This window comes from Salvia splendens, chromosome 1 (genome assembly GCF_004379255.2).
Source record: "Salvia splendens isolate huo1 chromosome 1, SspV2, whole genome shotgun sequence".
NCBI classification, from domain to species: Eukaryota; Viridiplantae; Streptophyta; class Magnoliopsida; order Lamiales; family Lamiaceae; genus Salvia; species Salvia splendens.
The window spans coordinates 6,275,208-6,291,602 of NC_056032.1; the positions used below are offsets into that span (position 1 = coordinate 6,275,208).

The 16,395-nt window shown below is 38.0% G+C and overlaps 1 protein-coding gene across 1 annotated transcript; it reads right to left on the reverse strand.

Annotated features, from left to right (window-relative positions):
- Positions 1–107: 107 nt before the first annotated feature.
- LOC121794899 (pre-rRNA-processing protein TSR1 homolog) lies at positions 108–6,931 on the reverse strand. The gene is made up of 21 exons (XM_042193294.1): positions 6,565–6,931; positions 6,409–6,485; positions 6,215–6,292; positions 6,000–6,131; positions 5,680–5,730; positions 5,425–5,568; positions 5,207–5,329; positions 5,020–5,097; positions 4,276–4,371; positions 4,080–4,196; positions 3,486–3,569; positions 3,174–3,272; positions 2,631–2,828; positions 2,097–2,172; positions 1,844–1,947; positions 1,505–1,761; positions 1,324–1,410; positions 985–1,215; positions 771–849; positions 611–674; positions 108–531 (listed from the first exon to the last, which is right to left on the reverse strand). Exons 1-21 carry the CDS (start codon positions 6,653–6,655, stop codon positions 407–409), a joined length of 2,391 nt encoding a protein of 796 aa, XP_042049228.1. The 5' UTR covers positions 6,656–6,931; the 3' UTR covers positions 108–406.
- Positions 6,932–16,395: the final 9,464 nt, after the last annotated feature.

A 16,395-nucleotide genomic window follows, 5' to 3' on the forward strand; every position in this document is an offset into this window, starting at 1 on the left:
ATCTCATAAGAATTTGAGGGAAACCAGTTGAAGAACTTATTATGAAACTTTATTAAATGAAACTTATGGACGACCAATATTTCAATAAATATTCTTCCAAGAGTTGATTAATATTAAATGAAAATAACAATAAAAGACAGGTTGTTACATATATGAAAATATCTTCAATATTATAAATTCTATTCATCTATAAATAAGGCCTTATAGCAACACAAAAAACTGCTCGTCAAACAATAAACTGTAGTCAATTTAAGATACATAAGCGAGTGATGTAAATAGATGGATTTGATGATAATTGAAAACATGAAAAAACAAGAATATAAATAGGGGCTCATTCTCACAAACAAATATACAATCCAAAATTGTTGCTTCAGTCGATGGAGACATACTTGAACTCAGCCAAAGCTTAATCTGATCCAGAGTTTAATGGAAACCATTGTTGAGGCCACTTGGGATAACTGCGCTTGAACAAGCTCATGCAAACCGTGTCGTGCTGCTGAATGACGCCATTAAGGATGCACTTCATTGCCCCTGAATCAAACGAGAAGACAGGTGATTGTCTGCTAAACTGAACCATCTAGCCAGAGACATAGTTCAGTGGTGGACTTACCATGTGTTCCTACTGGCTCTCTAATGCGACCACGACGGCCACATTTTGACCAAACTTCAACGGGCTGCAACGAACAAACACCGAGAAATTAATACGTTCAGACCGACATTTCTGTGAATAGAGTGCCAAAAGTTGAACATACAGATATTGATAACATTACCTTGAACCATCTTACATCCTCCGGATTGTGGAACATGTATCTCACAGTTGCTTTTGATTTAGATACACGTTGTGGATAACTGCACAAGATTCATTCTAATATGTTAGGTGCCATGTCCAAGTTTCTTTTGGTGTACAAGTTGCAATGAACAGAATACAGTTCACATAAGCAGTGCAAATTTCAAGAGAATGATGCGGAGGCATGTGTCACTTACCCCGTTAAAATTATTTTCTTGAGTATGATCCGATCAGGGTCAACACTTCTCAATGAACCAACTGCAGCTACTGCAGGATAGGTGTCTTCTCCTTGGCTCTTTAAGGCGACTAGAGGAAGAGAATGAAAACATATCGGAGCATATATTGAAGCTACTGAAAATGTTCCCGGATGAAGAAACCTCTCCATTTTGTGTTTACTAGCATTGATACTATCTGAAGAGAATATTGGCCTGTATTGTCAAGGCAGAAGGCAAAAGTGGTTACAAGAGCAATGATCAGTTAGCAAATATTTCTCTTTTGTTGCCGACTCCTGAGGCAAATATAGGAAAGAAAAATACCTAGATGTAAACTGGCGGAAGCCCACATGAAATAGGAGTTCTTCTTTTGCTTTGATAGGAGCCTCATATGAATCATGCTTCTTAATACTAAAGACAGGACAAGTTGAATATTGTCAAATAATATAAATATCATTAATGCATATTATAAATATGAAAGAGAACTCAATAAGAGGAAGGTAACCTGAAATGTAGCACAGAGATTTTGGACTCATGCTGTAAGAGACCAGAAGCTACTACTGGCAATCTTTTAGACAGTGTGCATAATTTGGATGCAATACCAGCACTAACATCCTTGATATAAAGCCTTGCATACGAGCCAACAGGTACACACTCATCAGCCTCTTGCAACATATCAAGAGCTTTTGCCAGAACATGCTTTTGTGTTCTCGTGAAATTATCAAATGCAAAAATCCTAGAATACTCAGGAGGCAAAGATTCCTGCCAAAACATGAATTTGGTCAACATTATGACTGGAGACAACAATTCAAATTGGTTCAATCCATCGAAAGCAAACACATACTTTAGGATCCCATGTTGAAGTTCTGAATGATTTTACACCTCTGTATTTAGCAAATCTTTTCCGGGCTGGAACATCTATGGGTGTATCTACTTCATCAGGAAATTCTGGAAGGAACAGATGCAAATAGCTTACGAAGTTAGTCTTATAATTTCTTCATTATTACTGCTACATCTTAAAGAAACTGGACATGCTTAATCACACAGATAAATTACAAGAAGCCAACATAATAAACATCAAATGCTTAGGAATATACCCTCATCTTCTGCATGCTCTTCTTTGATTTTTCGAATCTGCTCAGCAATCTGCTCATTAGTAAAGTTGTCACCATCCTGTATAGGACAAAGAAGATGAATAAATACAGGCTGAGTATAAATAAGTGAACTCTTTGTACCCTGTGCTGAAAAATGGCTCCACGAAAGATTTGGGAAAGCAAACTACTTCAAATGAGAAAGTAATGCATATGAATCAGTTTTTAGTTATTTTTTATTTTATATTTCATTCGTCCTTGAAAAGTATGCACTATTTCCTTTTTAGTCCGTCCCTGAAAAGTATGAACATTCTAATTTTAGAAACTCTCTTCTCTCTAATGAGGTGGGACCCAATTTCCACTAACAATACCTAAAAAACTCTCTATCTCTCTCTCTCTCTCTTACTTTACCAATCATGCATTAAAATCCGTGCCGAACACAAAGTTCATACTCTTTGGGGACGGAGGGAGTATAAGAAGATTTCAGCATCCAAAAGTGGATGCTACTGAAATAATCTACCAGTTACTAGATATACCCACCATCATCATTACAGACTCTGTTTCGGTTTCGTCACCAGAATCTCGCAAATTTAGTGAAGCCTGATCGTCGTCAAAATCAAAATCGTTCTGAAGCTTCTGGCCAGGAAACCCATTCTCACCATCATCCACTACCATACCATCATCGTCACCTTCACTATCAGAATAATCAGCATCCGAATCATCCACAATCCATGCAGCCTGAAAAATGTTCCAAATCAATATACATTGATTGCACTAATTTATCTAATTGTATGACATAACAAATAACTAGATACTCCCTCCGTTCCTTGTTAATAGAGGCGTTTCTTTTCGGCACGGAGTTTAAGAATAGTGTGTTAAGTGGTTGGTGAATAAAGTAAGAGAGAATAAAGTAAGAGAGATGTAGAGAGAATAAAGTAAGAGAGGGGGTTACTTTTTACCAAATATAGAAATGACTCAATTAACTTGGAACTTCCAAAAATGGTAAAATGACTCTATTAACATGGAACGGAGGGAGTACAAACTAAGCGAAATTGATTTTAGATAATGAAGACAATTTCCAACCTGGTATTCAGAGATGCCCTTAGGAAGCCTCTTCTTTTTCATCTTCTTTTCCTTGTAATTTCTTTCTGCTTCAGCCATTTCTGCCTCTGTAGGCCATGTCTGAATTGAAACAAACAAAAACCTTAGAAGAAACTGTAAGAAGATACCATTTCGAGCTAAAGAAGATTCAGAAAATGGAAGAAGCAGGAACAGGAATAACAAAGAGTAGACAATTTCCATGTATCACATAATCATTAACTAGAATAGAGGTGAGAAAACCAGAAAAACTATCCAGAAGCTGAAAACTTATGAAGCACCAATAACAGTGTATACCTGTTCTCCGGCCAATATATCGGGAGCATTTTCAACAACTAAAGGCTCTTGTTTCATTGGATCAGCGGTAAGGCATGACACCACCTGCACATTGAAAACAACAAATAGTAGAATGAATACAAGAGGCCAATGGTGAGTTCTTAATAAAGAAGCATCAAACACCTATACAGGAGACTGTTGGATATTGAATAAATGAATATCAATTAGTGAAAAGTTATCAAGTTGTATTTTGAGACTGACAAAATTGGCAGGGCATCACCTGCATAAATTCATTTTAGGAACATTTTCTGCTACAAGTAAAACAAAAAAATTCTGAACTTTTCCCCCTTCTTGTTATTTATTTGTCTTGTATAAGTTTAACAAAAGAATGAAATAGGCTTCAATATTTGACCTATAAAGTTTTGTTATGGTGTGTATAATGAAAAACATGCATTTCCCACCTATAGACATTAAGTAACAGTATTACATAGGCATCCTTCAAACAATCAAAATATCCAAAATACAAATGCAAAATTGGACAGTTTAATTTGTAAGAGCGAATCCAAACTATCACTAGCAGAAAAGAATATCTACTTCACTGGAATTGTAACAAACCTGGATATCATTCTCAGAATCCATGAGGTCTGCTCCTTTCCTTAGATTCAAGGGACATGGATCCTTAAGGAGTTCAATCTTAGACAGTGGGAAATCCCCTGCTCCAGCAATGTGAACCTGATCTTAAAAAATTCAGACATAGAACATATGCATTCATGATTTCATGCAAAATAATGACAGAGGCAGAATATATCACCAGTTGATTAACTGAGAGGCTGTGTGCATGAATATAACCAGTAAGGACAAGTGTGCATTTTCCAGAACTACTAGTATCATCAGTTTCCGTTTCAACCTGTTGCATGTTGACAGTTGATGTGTCAGACAGTCAGAGCAGCATGATCCCGAAAATTCAAGCCAATTCACTATAATAATGTGGCCTACAGTTGAACATGCAGTGTGTGACTCTTATCTTATAGATGACTACTGGGCACATCAGTTAAGTTTCATGTCAACTCTCCGAATAGGGGGAACATTATAAAAAAAGTCTAAGTGGGTAGTGAGTCCTTTCATCTTTGTATTTTATCTTCATATTCTTTAAGCAGCAAACTAGATCAGTTCAGAAAAGCTATTTTACCCATATCCAGTTACAATAATGATGATATAAGGGACCTTTTCTATCTTAGTGATAGTAAAAGGAACTTTTCTCTTCGTATTATTCAATAAAAAAGATTATAAAAAGGTACGTATTGGGATAAATTTAGAGATTGAAGGTGGATGAAAGTGACTGCTAACAACATAATATATTTCGAGATAACGAAAGTACATTCAGGACACCATGATTCAGTTACTGCAATAGAGATATGAGGAGCTTTGTGCTACTGCTATCTGACTAAATTATACAATAGCTTCAATAAATGTGATAAAATCTGTCTCACTAAGTAACCTAAAACTTGAACTGTGCAGAATGCTAACAGAATAAATAATGTTGATTTAGTTATACCTTCTGGGCCATAAGGTAAGAACGTTGGCTTCGCCAATGAGGTGCTGTGAGCCTTTGCTCCTTGAAAAGCCACATAAACTATAACAAAGAAAGAAATTTGAAATCATATAAATTGTGGAAGCCAACTAAAGAAATGGACCAACAGGAAATCATAAACTAATTTCTGATGAATTATAGGGTTTCGCACCTTATGCAGTTCATCCTTTTTATCAGCGGGGTAAAACTTACAATCTTCTGGAAATTCAGGAGCAAGCACTGACATGCACATCTTCTTTAGTTCATGTCTTCTTTTCAAGTCCTCAGGTAGATCCTGAAGTGAAAATCAGAGGATGTACTCAAGTTTTTGAAAGTAAAGGTGAGGGAGAAATGAATGCATACAGAAGAAGTATGGGAAATATTACATACACGAATCAGCACTGTGGTGCTTGGTAGACCAAGTGTTCTGAACACTGAAAGACACTGAGAGCCAAACGAATCGATGAAACTAACAGTATCATCCGCTTCATGTAAGGAGTTTTGAGATGCCACAAAAGCAAGCAAATCAGCAACCTGCGAAATATATATTTCCACGCACATGAGAAGGAAATATGTTAATAGCAAGACACGTATGCAACTCAAAGATCAGCCAAATATTTGATTATGGAAGAACAAATATAGTACCTTTGCCATTTCCATGCACGCAACAAGATCACCATGAGGAGCTTTTAAAACCTATCATTCGAAACATAAGTTAAATACCATTTTTCTTTTTTTCAAAGAGACTCTACAGACCCATATACAAAGCACTTTAACCACAACAAAACACAGAATAATGAGATGAAATTTAAAACAAAAAAATAAACGGGAAAAATAAGCATTTCAAGAATTAAGCTCCATTACTATAAGCATAGTAACATCCTAATTTTGTCGAGGCAGCTACATCACTACAGAAGCCATGCATAGATTGGATATAAAGGTAACAGATGTTATTGTGAACGTACTGTGGTTCTTAGTTTGTACTCTGATGATGCAGCAGCTGGGAAAGTAGTGGTACGCCCCTCTTCAGATAGCAGTGATAGAATATCTTCTTCAACGGCATTCAAGTTTACACAAGCCGAAAGCCCAAAGAGCACCTAAAATATTCAAAAATCAGAAACAAAAAAAAAAACACAATAGTAGCCATCTCCAGCTTAACAACAACATCAATCACACTTACAATAACACGAGGGGGGCTTGACGGCCCCGACAATGCCCTCTTCTCCTTCAAAACTGCGACTCTCTTCTGCTCTCTCATCTGCAGTGCACAATAGTTCAAATTAAAAACCAAAAGCTTCAACTCTGATTGCACTAGGTATAATTTATTTATCACTGGATTCAACAAAAACACGTAAAGATAAAACAGATATATACCATTTTGTTACGTTGCAGCCGTGCGGCCTTTGCTCCTTTAGCAATACCACCATCAGATTTTGACACCTTGAGCTTATCTGATAAGAAAATAACAAAAGTTCAAATTGCAACACATGTAATCAAATTTATACAATATGTATCAAAATAAAATATAACCTTGAGAAGAAATTTTATGAACATTGCGGGATGATTTCGAAGCAAATCGAGTTTTATGTGACTTATTCATCTGGTGTCTAGACCCTCCCATATTGACAACGTTGTTCTGAACTTGCTCGCTTGCGCGATTAGGAGTTTGCAATTGGTAACGGATTTTGGGTTGCGTTGATGATATAGGTTGTAGGAGCCGCGGTTGATTTGGCGGCTGGACTTACTGAACAGGCTACAGCGGTGGTGCTCCGGTAGTCGGAGTTGGCGGGTGAGTAGGGCGGAGCTGAGAAACGGCGGCTGTGTTGTGGGTTTTTAGTTGTGGCTGATTTGAGGTTTTAGGTTCGCTGAATTCTAAAAGGGACAGAATTTCTGCAAACTATTTGAGAATAATTCCCCAAATACCTAAATAAGCCCAAATCTAACAGTGATTTGGAATGTTTATTTAAAAGCCCACTAAACAATAATTTCATGTAAAAACAAAATAAATTACATAATCGTATGATTGCATTTAATGTATACTTTAAATCTTAATAAAACTGAAAAAATTATCTCAAATTTTCTTTCGGCGACGATAAAACAAATAAAAATTATATCTAAAATTCTCGTGGAGGACATCCAGGAAAATTTATTACTACATCGAAAGCATATGATGAAAAATATATATTAATTGCATAATATAGGGATATTTTTTCCTACGTAACTTTTCTGATTTTGAACATTACTATTTTTAGCATGTAATTTAGTAAATAAACAAATTTTAAATAGATTTGGAATTTCACGCGAAATCAGTCTATTCTCGTATGTGTGAATGTATCTTGACTATTTATATTCAAAATAGAAAGTAAAAATAAAATAAAATAAATATTTATTAAGGAAAGAAAAATAGCACATTGGCCATTTCATCAAGCAAAATTAATACATATAAATATATTACATCCATCTCTTAAAAATAAAAAATATCTATGTATATAACAAATTTATTTCGGACTAATTTCTTATCTAAATTTGAGTCAGACACTTTGAGGGCTATATTGTTTCATACATTATTTATTTAATTTGTTTAAATTAGTTGTCATTACACCCTTTATTTGAATTGATAAATCTAATTAAGATGCTTACACCCTATCAAAATCATTAAGTTATATAAAAAGATTAACACTCACAATGACACAATTATCTATTAACTAAATATTATTGTTTGCAAACATCTGTATATACCTTTAACTAAATATTATATCATATCATTGAGATTAGGATACATACCTATTTAATTAGACTCAGATACTCCATATTGGAAGATATTCCAATATTATTAAACATTTAAATGATGTCCATTATTATTAAATCATAATTTCAAAGTGGCTCAAAAATGAAGTGGAGATTGAACTATCTGTGAATATAAAGTGAGATCAATAGGGGACGTGTGCCAAATGGTATGCAAACCCCCATATTCGCGAGGCCCGAATAATTTAATCACGAAACTTTAAAATTGTTATCATTTTAAAGCGAGAGAATTTGTTAGTGGAGTAAATATTATTAACTTTTTATAATTTAGACTATAGATATTGATCTTTCCATTTGATTGGTTATTTAGAATCTCATAATGATGGGCATTAAATTTTTACAATACTAGGATTGTCCCTGTTAATTTAGTGTAATTCATTCGTTAGTTCTCAATTAATTATTGTAGAATTTTCATTGTGAGTATATAGATATATTTATAGAACAACTATTTATAGAACAACTATTCGTTAGTTCCCTCTTTTATTAATTTGTTATGCGTGTATTGTCTCATTCTATACTTAGGATATGTTAATGATACATGTGTTATCTAGAAAATTTTAGGATATTTGTATTTGTTAAGCAATGTGTTATCTAGAAAATTTTGGAACATTTATGTTGGTATTTTCTAATTTATTACCTAGGATATGTTTATAGTGCATGTGTTATCTATAAAATTTTAGAATATTTAAGTATATAGTATTTGTTAAGCAATGCATTATCTATTGTTTTTGGAACATTTATGTTAATAAAGTAGAATTTATAATGATGTTTTGTAACGTAGCATGTATGAATTTATAAGAATGCTATCATCGGGAACGCCTAATTCGTCTTCCACCAAAAGCTAGGCGCACATTGAATTGCAGTAATTGCCGTGACACTATTCGCGTCTTTAGCTGGAATCGCCTTGTAGAAGAGAAACATTTAGATTCCACCGATGATACTTGAACATCCCTTTTAAGTGTTATTTGCTCCGTACGCGAATAGGAGTCCCGTTTTTTTTATTTTAGTCCGTTCATGAATAGGAGTCTCAGTTCCCTTTTATCATAAATGGTAATAGGGTCTCACATTCCACTAACTCATTGCATTCACATTTCTTTTAAAACTATTAGATATACAAGTGAGACATATATTACACTAACTTTTTTCCACCCACTTTTCTTAACATTTTCTTAAAACTCGTACCGTCAAGAAATGAGACTCCTAATGGCGGACGGATGGAGTATTTGTGTCTATTTATCGATCATATTAACCATGATTCTCACTACCTTTTTCATTTCCTATTTTATTCTTCCTTTACTTAACTTACTTAAAACAATTTTTCTTAATCTTCGTGTCAGAAAGAAATGTCTCCGCTACTATGGAACGGAGGGAGTACATCACTATTTCTTCAATATCATTTGTTGCGTAACATCAAAGATGTGCACCTTGATCATGTTGTTAAGGTAAAGGACAGTGAGGACGCTTGAGATGGTTTATTGTTTTTATTTGCTCGTTGAAATGGTTTTTTTTAATGTTTTCATTTCTTAGATTTTGGTTGTAATTTGATGTTTTGTATAGCGGATGCTTTTTTTCCGTGGTAAAAAAACAAAAAAAATAATACTTCCCACAAACCTAGATCAACCCGAGAACTTCTGATGTTGTGCAGTCGAATTCTTGTCATGACGAGTTTGACTCGAACCTAAGTCATCTTAGGCCTGACCCCAACTTAGGTCTTTCTAAGTCTGATCCATGATTATCATGGGATCGTCGTCTGCACATCAGTTTGATCTTATCCATTTTGGCCATAGTATGCACATTTGTTTTTGAGTCACTTTCAAAATGTCTAAACTAATTAGACTTGAGAAACACTTACATATTGGTTCCAACCTTTTGATTTTCCGACTGCCTCTGCTACAACGAATGGACTAAATGGCAGACCATTGATGGTGAGTGAACAGCTAGCCAAAACCTCTCATTTGGAGGGTAGAAATGCAGTTGAAAGCTATAATGAAATGACAGAACGAGTGAAAAATGTTACTGAAAGCAAAGCCCCTTTATCTATTAGGGATTGCAAACTCGATCCTTCGTAAGACACACACCACTGTTAAAGTATGGGGTTTTGCACTCAACAAACATCCCACAAAACCGAGATCAAACAAAAAGCTTCTAATGCAAGTTGACTTCGGGTCATTCCGGGCCCGACCTCTGGTGTTCGTGGACCCGGCTCATTATGGGCCAACCTTTACTTGTGTCATTTTGGGTTATCTAAACATGAATTCTGATATCACTTGTTGGGATCACCGTCTTCATCAATCAAAAGGCCAATGATCAATTCAATTCATTGAATCCCAACTTAGTGTTTTTTCCGTTGTCATTGTGAATGGTCGGAGTTTTGATTCCTCAAAGAATGTTCATTTTTATCACGTTCAAACCTACCTTTCTTAATTTTTATTGTTCAAAATATAATCATATTAAAAAACTAACATAATTCACACTTTTAATTCTACAATATAATTATAGAAAAGTTAACAAAGCTCAATCAAACCTCACCGAGGAAAAATACTAAAGTCCAAAATAAAAACATACTCCTTCCGTCCGCGAATAGGAGTCTCATTCATTTTTGGCACAGATTTTAAGAAATATTAAAAAAATGGGTGAAAAAAAGTTAGTGGAATATGTGTCACACTAGTATATATTAGTTTTAAATGATATGTGAGTGGAATGAGTTAATGGAATGTGGGGTCTCTTTACCATTTATTGTAATAATGAACCGAGACTCTTATTTACGGACGGACCAGAATGAAAAAACGGAACTCCTATTCGCAGACGGATGCAGTACTTACTATACTTATTCATAATACTCAAAAAAATAATTTTCAGATTTTAAATTTCTGTTTATTAGATATATTAGTGCAATATCAGTTCGGGTCTAATTAAGTTTCGTAATTTAAATTTCAACTTTACGAATACTATACTCCCTCCGTCCCTCAGTAGTAGAGACATTTATTTTCAGCACGAGATTTAAGAAAAACTGTTTTAAATGAGATAAGTAAAAGAATAATAAAGTAGAAAGGAAAAAGGTATAGAGATGAAGAGTGAGTACAGTACTTTTTACCAAAAAATGAAACGACTCAGCTACAATGGGACAACCAAAAAAGGAATACGACTCAGGAGGGATGGAGGGAGTAGTACTATTTTTGGGATAATGCGATTTGTCTCAACTTTCTGATTCAGTTTAACTTTCCGTTTTTTAGATATATTAGTGCAATTTCATTTCAGGTCTAATTAATTTTCGTAATTTGAATTTCAACTTTACTAATGCGATTTTGTTTCAATTTTATGATTAAATTTTGTTGAAGGAAAAAATCAAACTGGAAACCAAATGTTCACCAGCTTGTATGTGACAGACTGAGGGGAAATTGCACCATATATACGAAATATTTTACTCAATATTTCAATTTAGTACAGAAAGTTTTAAGTTAACATGAATCATACCAAATGTTTGACAAAGGTTTCAATTTAATACATTATGTTACATTCTCATTAACACTGTTAATTTTCTCTCAAATCTATCATCCTACTGCATTCATTCTATATGCTCAGCCGCTCTCTCCATCCGCCTGCAATTTCCATAAAAACATGGGGTATTATTCAAGGAAAAGTTAGCACACAACAATTTTCTATGGCAATTTCTCTATACTCAGCCTCTCTCCACCTCATCTCCGCCGCCGATTCCCATGCTGCACACCCCTTCAAGAATCAAATTTCATCCACAATGCGTCAAGAGCCCCCACCATCAAGATCACCACTTCCAGTATTCCTCCTCCCCGCAATCCCTCACGACCCAGACGAAATCAAGTCCCGCAGCGTCGAGGCCAAATGCAATCTTCTCCAGCTAAGCCGTACTGAACTTGGTCGTGCTCCCAAAACACACATACACCACAGAACTTTGTCATTCATTCTTTCCTCTCTCCCCATCAAAACTGTAATGCAGAGCAAAAGATGGCCTATGTTCCAAGCCCTTCTCCCTCCGGTAACGATTAGAGCATCCGCAACGCATCTCGCGGGCGTCTCAGTCTCGTCTCGGAGAGACGAGACGGCCGCGAGACAGCGTTGCAGCCTTCCGTCCCGATCCCGTCTCGCCGAGCATCTCATCCCGGAGGGACGGCTCGCGCGCCAGCGCCATGTGGCGCGGGCTGACGCTAGGCGTCGTCAAGCTGCCGCAATAAATCATTTTTTTAAAAAAAATCGATTTTAATACAAAAAATAAAAAATTATAACGGTAATGTTACCGTTTTTTACTGTTGAACGGTATTTTTTGTTCTTTTTTTATTCTATAAATATTCCTCTTTCATTCTCATTTATACACACAAATACACATCTATTCTTCTCAAATCATCTTTCTTTCCTCTCTAATTTTCTTCTCAAAACATTATTCTTCTCCCAAATTTAAATCATTTATGGATCCATTTGAGCAAATGCGTCGCATAATGGAATAATCGCTAGCAGAAGATCGACGTCGGGAGGAGGAGGAAGCCGCGATGCCTCCAAGGCGATCCCGGACTTACATCCATCGTAACCAGGAGGAAGCCGCCGCAAGGTTGGTACGCGACTACTTTTGTGACAACTCGATATGGGGAGAGACCTACTTCTGTCGCCGTTTCCGCATGCGGAAACGGCTATTTATGCACGTCGCAAAAATATTGGCAGTCCGGGAAGAGTTCTTCCAAGAAGGGTTCGACGCTGTTGGCCGTCCCAGTCACAGCAGAAATGTAATGCAGAAATTCGTCAGCTTGCTACTAGACAAACCACGGATGTGTTCGACGAATACATGTACATTGGAGAAAGCACTGGGAGAATGTATCTGATAAACTTCTGCAAAGGCGTCCGGGCAACCTTCACCGACGAATTTCTTCGGAGGCCAAGCACGGCAGATTGTCAGTTTCTGCTCCGACTTCACGAAGAAGTGCACGGATTCCCCGGGATGCTTGGCAGCGTCGATTGCATCCATTAGCAATGGAATAATTACCCTGTGGCGTGGAGGGGGTCATACACGAGCGGCCACAAAGGCACACACCCCACCGTTATACTCGAGGCCGTTGCTGACTACCGGCTATGGATTTGGCATGCGTATTTCAGGGTCCCCGGATCGAACAACGACGTCAACGTACTCAACCAATCCGACCTCTTCACCGAAGTTTTGAATGGTAAAGCGCCGACCATCAACTTCATCGCTAACAACAGGCCGTATAAAATGGGGTACTATCTTGCCGACGGTATATACCCGAAGTGGTCAACCTTCGTGAAGACGTTCAACAGGCCGGTGAACGAAAAACAGGCTCTTTTTGCGCAGAAGCAAGAGGCTGCTCGCAAGGATGTGGAGAGTGCGTTCGGGGTTCTCCAAGCTCGCTTCAACATTATCAAAGCCCCGGCTCGTACGTGGTTCATGGAGAATATGGTCTACATCATGTATATGTGTATAATATTGCACAAGATGATTGTCGCCGACAAAGAACCTGAGGCGGGAAATTGGTTCGACCCTGAAACCCAGGGAAGCTATACCGCAAGTAGTCCGCCTCGCAGTGGAGTGTATCCGTCTACGCAAGATCGGTTGTCTATTCGGGCAAGGACACGTGATTCTACCGCCCACACCCAACTCCAAGATAATCTAATGGAGCACATTTGGGCAAACTTTGGCAACCAGTAGAGTGCGCGGAAGAAATTAAATTATGTATTTTAAATATTTTTTAGGATTTTAATTATGTGTTTTTTAAATTTTTTTAGAATTTTAAGTTGTAATTTTATTTTATTTTATTTAATGAAGTGTGTTTTTATTAATTGAATTTGTTGTAAATAAAAATAAAAAATGAAATTGAATGAATAGTTAAGGGATGAGATGGTTAAGAGACGATTAAGAGATGGAGGGTTGCAGGTGTTGTCTCTTAGTTAAGAGATGGGATGAAAAGTATAGTGGGGCCCATGAATAGTGAAGAGATGAGACGGTTAAGAGACAGATAGGAGACAGCGTTGCGGATGGCCTCAGCCTAGTCGGGCCCGAGCTCGCAGAAGCTTTCACCACGACGCTGTGGCTTCTCACATCCGACTCCATCATTTCCTGTATCCTCTTGGAGAAATAGTTGACATCCTCATTTCTGTTCCACATGTGAAAAGAAAATGCCTTGCCTTTTGAATATTTTGAATATCATTTGCTGTTATATGAATAGCAAGCTTGTGTGATATAAAATGGAGTATAAAGTAGGATGATAGATTTGAGAAAAAATTATAAAAAAGTAACGGTGGTAATGAGAATGCAACAGAATGTATTAACTTGTAACCTTCATCAAACATTTGGTATGGTTTATGTTAACTTAAAAATTTTTATACTAAATTGAAATATTGAGAACAAATTTTGTATGTGTTGTGTAATTTCCCCTACAGACTGACATCTCATAAGAGCATCTCCAATAGCGGCGAGCGCACCGGTTAGCCGATTCTTGACGCTCGCCGGTCCGCTCGCCAAACCACTGCAGCCGGCGAGCGCCAAATCGGTGAGAAAAACGGTGAGCGCACGCCGATTCCCGAGCGCTCGGCGATGCGCTCGGCGATCTCCTGGCCGCCATTGCAGGCTCTAGATCGGCGAGCGATCGGCGAGCGGGATTTATTATTATTATTATTTAATTTTTGAAACACTATATATACGCGATCTGCACGTCATTTTCATTTGCACCACTTGTTTTAACTAATTTTTTCTCTATCTTAATTTCTGTGCAAGATCAACAACGCGAAATGAGTAACGCGGGTGGTAGTGGTGGGGATGCTGAGGAGTTCGAACGGCGTTTGAACGAATAGTTGGAGGCCTATACGTCCCAAGAGATCGACCGACTGATACAACGGGCCTTGCAGCCAGCGGTACCTCGACCTCGACCCGTTGTCCACCGCCGAGCAGTGATTGATCGGGATCACGTAGCTGCACATCAACGGCTATTTGACGACTACTTCGCACCAGAGCCGCGGTTTAACGCCAACATTTTCAGGCCGCATTTTAGGATAAGCAGGGCCCTGTTTATGCGTATTGTTGACGCTTTGGAGCGTCGATATCTGTGTTTCCGCTTCAGGCACGATGTGGCTGGCAGACCCGGGCACACACCTATTCAAAAGTGCACTGCGGCAATCAGACAGTTGGCCTACGGAGGCGCGGCAGACATGTGGGACGAGTACCTCCACATCGGCGAGTCGACTGCCCTTGAATGCATGAAGTATTTCTGTCAGGGCGTGGTTGAAATATTCGGTGATCAGTACCTTCAAAGCCCTACCCCCGAAGACTGCCAGGAGCTGATGCAGATGCACGGGGTGAAGCATGGGTTCCCGGGTATGTTAGGCAGCATAGATTGTATGCATTGGGAGTGGAAGAACTGCCCCGCTGCCTGGAAAGGGTTCTACACGACCGGCTACAAGGGAAAGAATCCCACGATGATCCTCGAGGTCGTAGCTGATTACCGGCTGTGGATTTGGCATGCATATTTTAGGGTAGCCGGGTCGAACAACGACCTCAACGTCCTCAACTCGTCGCCCCTTTTTCAAATAGCATTGCGAGGGCGTCGGTCCGCCCATCAGTTTTGTCACCAACGGGAACCAGCATGATATGGGCTACTACTTGGCGGATGGGATATATCCTAGGTGGCCCGTCTTTGTGAAGACGATCAGATGCGCATCAGATGAGAGGAAGGCCTACTTTGCGGAACGGCAGGAGTCGGCGCGCAAGGACGTGGATCGCGCATTTGTTGTGCTCCAGTCTCGATGGGTGGCAATTAGGGGTCCAACCGTTTGTGGCATGTCGACTGCATTGCTGATATAATATACGCATGTATTATCATGCACAATATGATTGTCGAAGATGAAGGTGTACAACTGACTAGTTGGCCCAACGATGATAATGAAGCCGGTCCAAGCCATGGCGTGGCCACCCCCAGCGTATGAAGTGGGGTACCTCACGATGGAGCCGACCGCCTCCAAGCACATGCCGACATGCGCCAAGTGGAAGCTCATATTCGACTCCAAAAGGATTGAATTGAAGAGTTGTGGGCGCAGAGGACTGCACGGCGTTAGTTTTTTTGTAATTTTGTAATTTTGTAATTTTTTTAATGTACCTTTTTTTAATTTAAATGAAATTATTGCATTTTCTCGTATCTGTGTCGTAAGTTGAATTCCGTATTTTGTGTGATTGTTATTTTTATAATTTTATTTATTATGGCTAGGCTATTGCTGAGCTATTGTTTGTCCAGTTGTTTGTCCTGATGATATGGCAGGAGGAGTTTTAGTACCGATGATGTGGTAGGAGGAGTTTATAGCTGAGCTATGGCTGAATTATGGCTAGGCTATTGCTACCGGAGATGCTCTGAATATAGATGCTGTGCACTTTGCATGTAAACTCGGTAATTTCAAAACAATTTGTGCAATTTGTTAAAATCAAGTTTTGTAAACCATTATTTGGCGGCATCCGACATTGATGACGTTTATCCCCTGTCTTAAAATATCTGTTGTGGAAGATTATTTTTTGGAGAAAAAAATACTCCTATG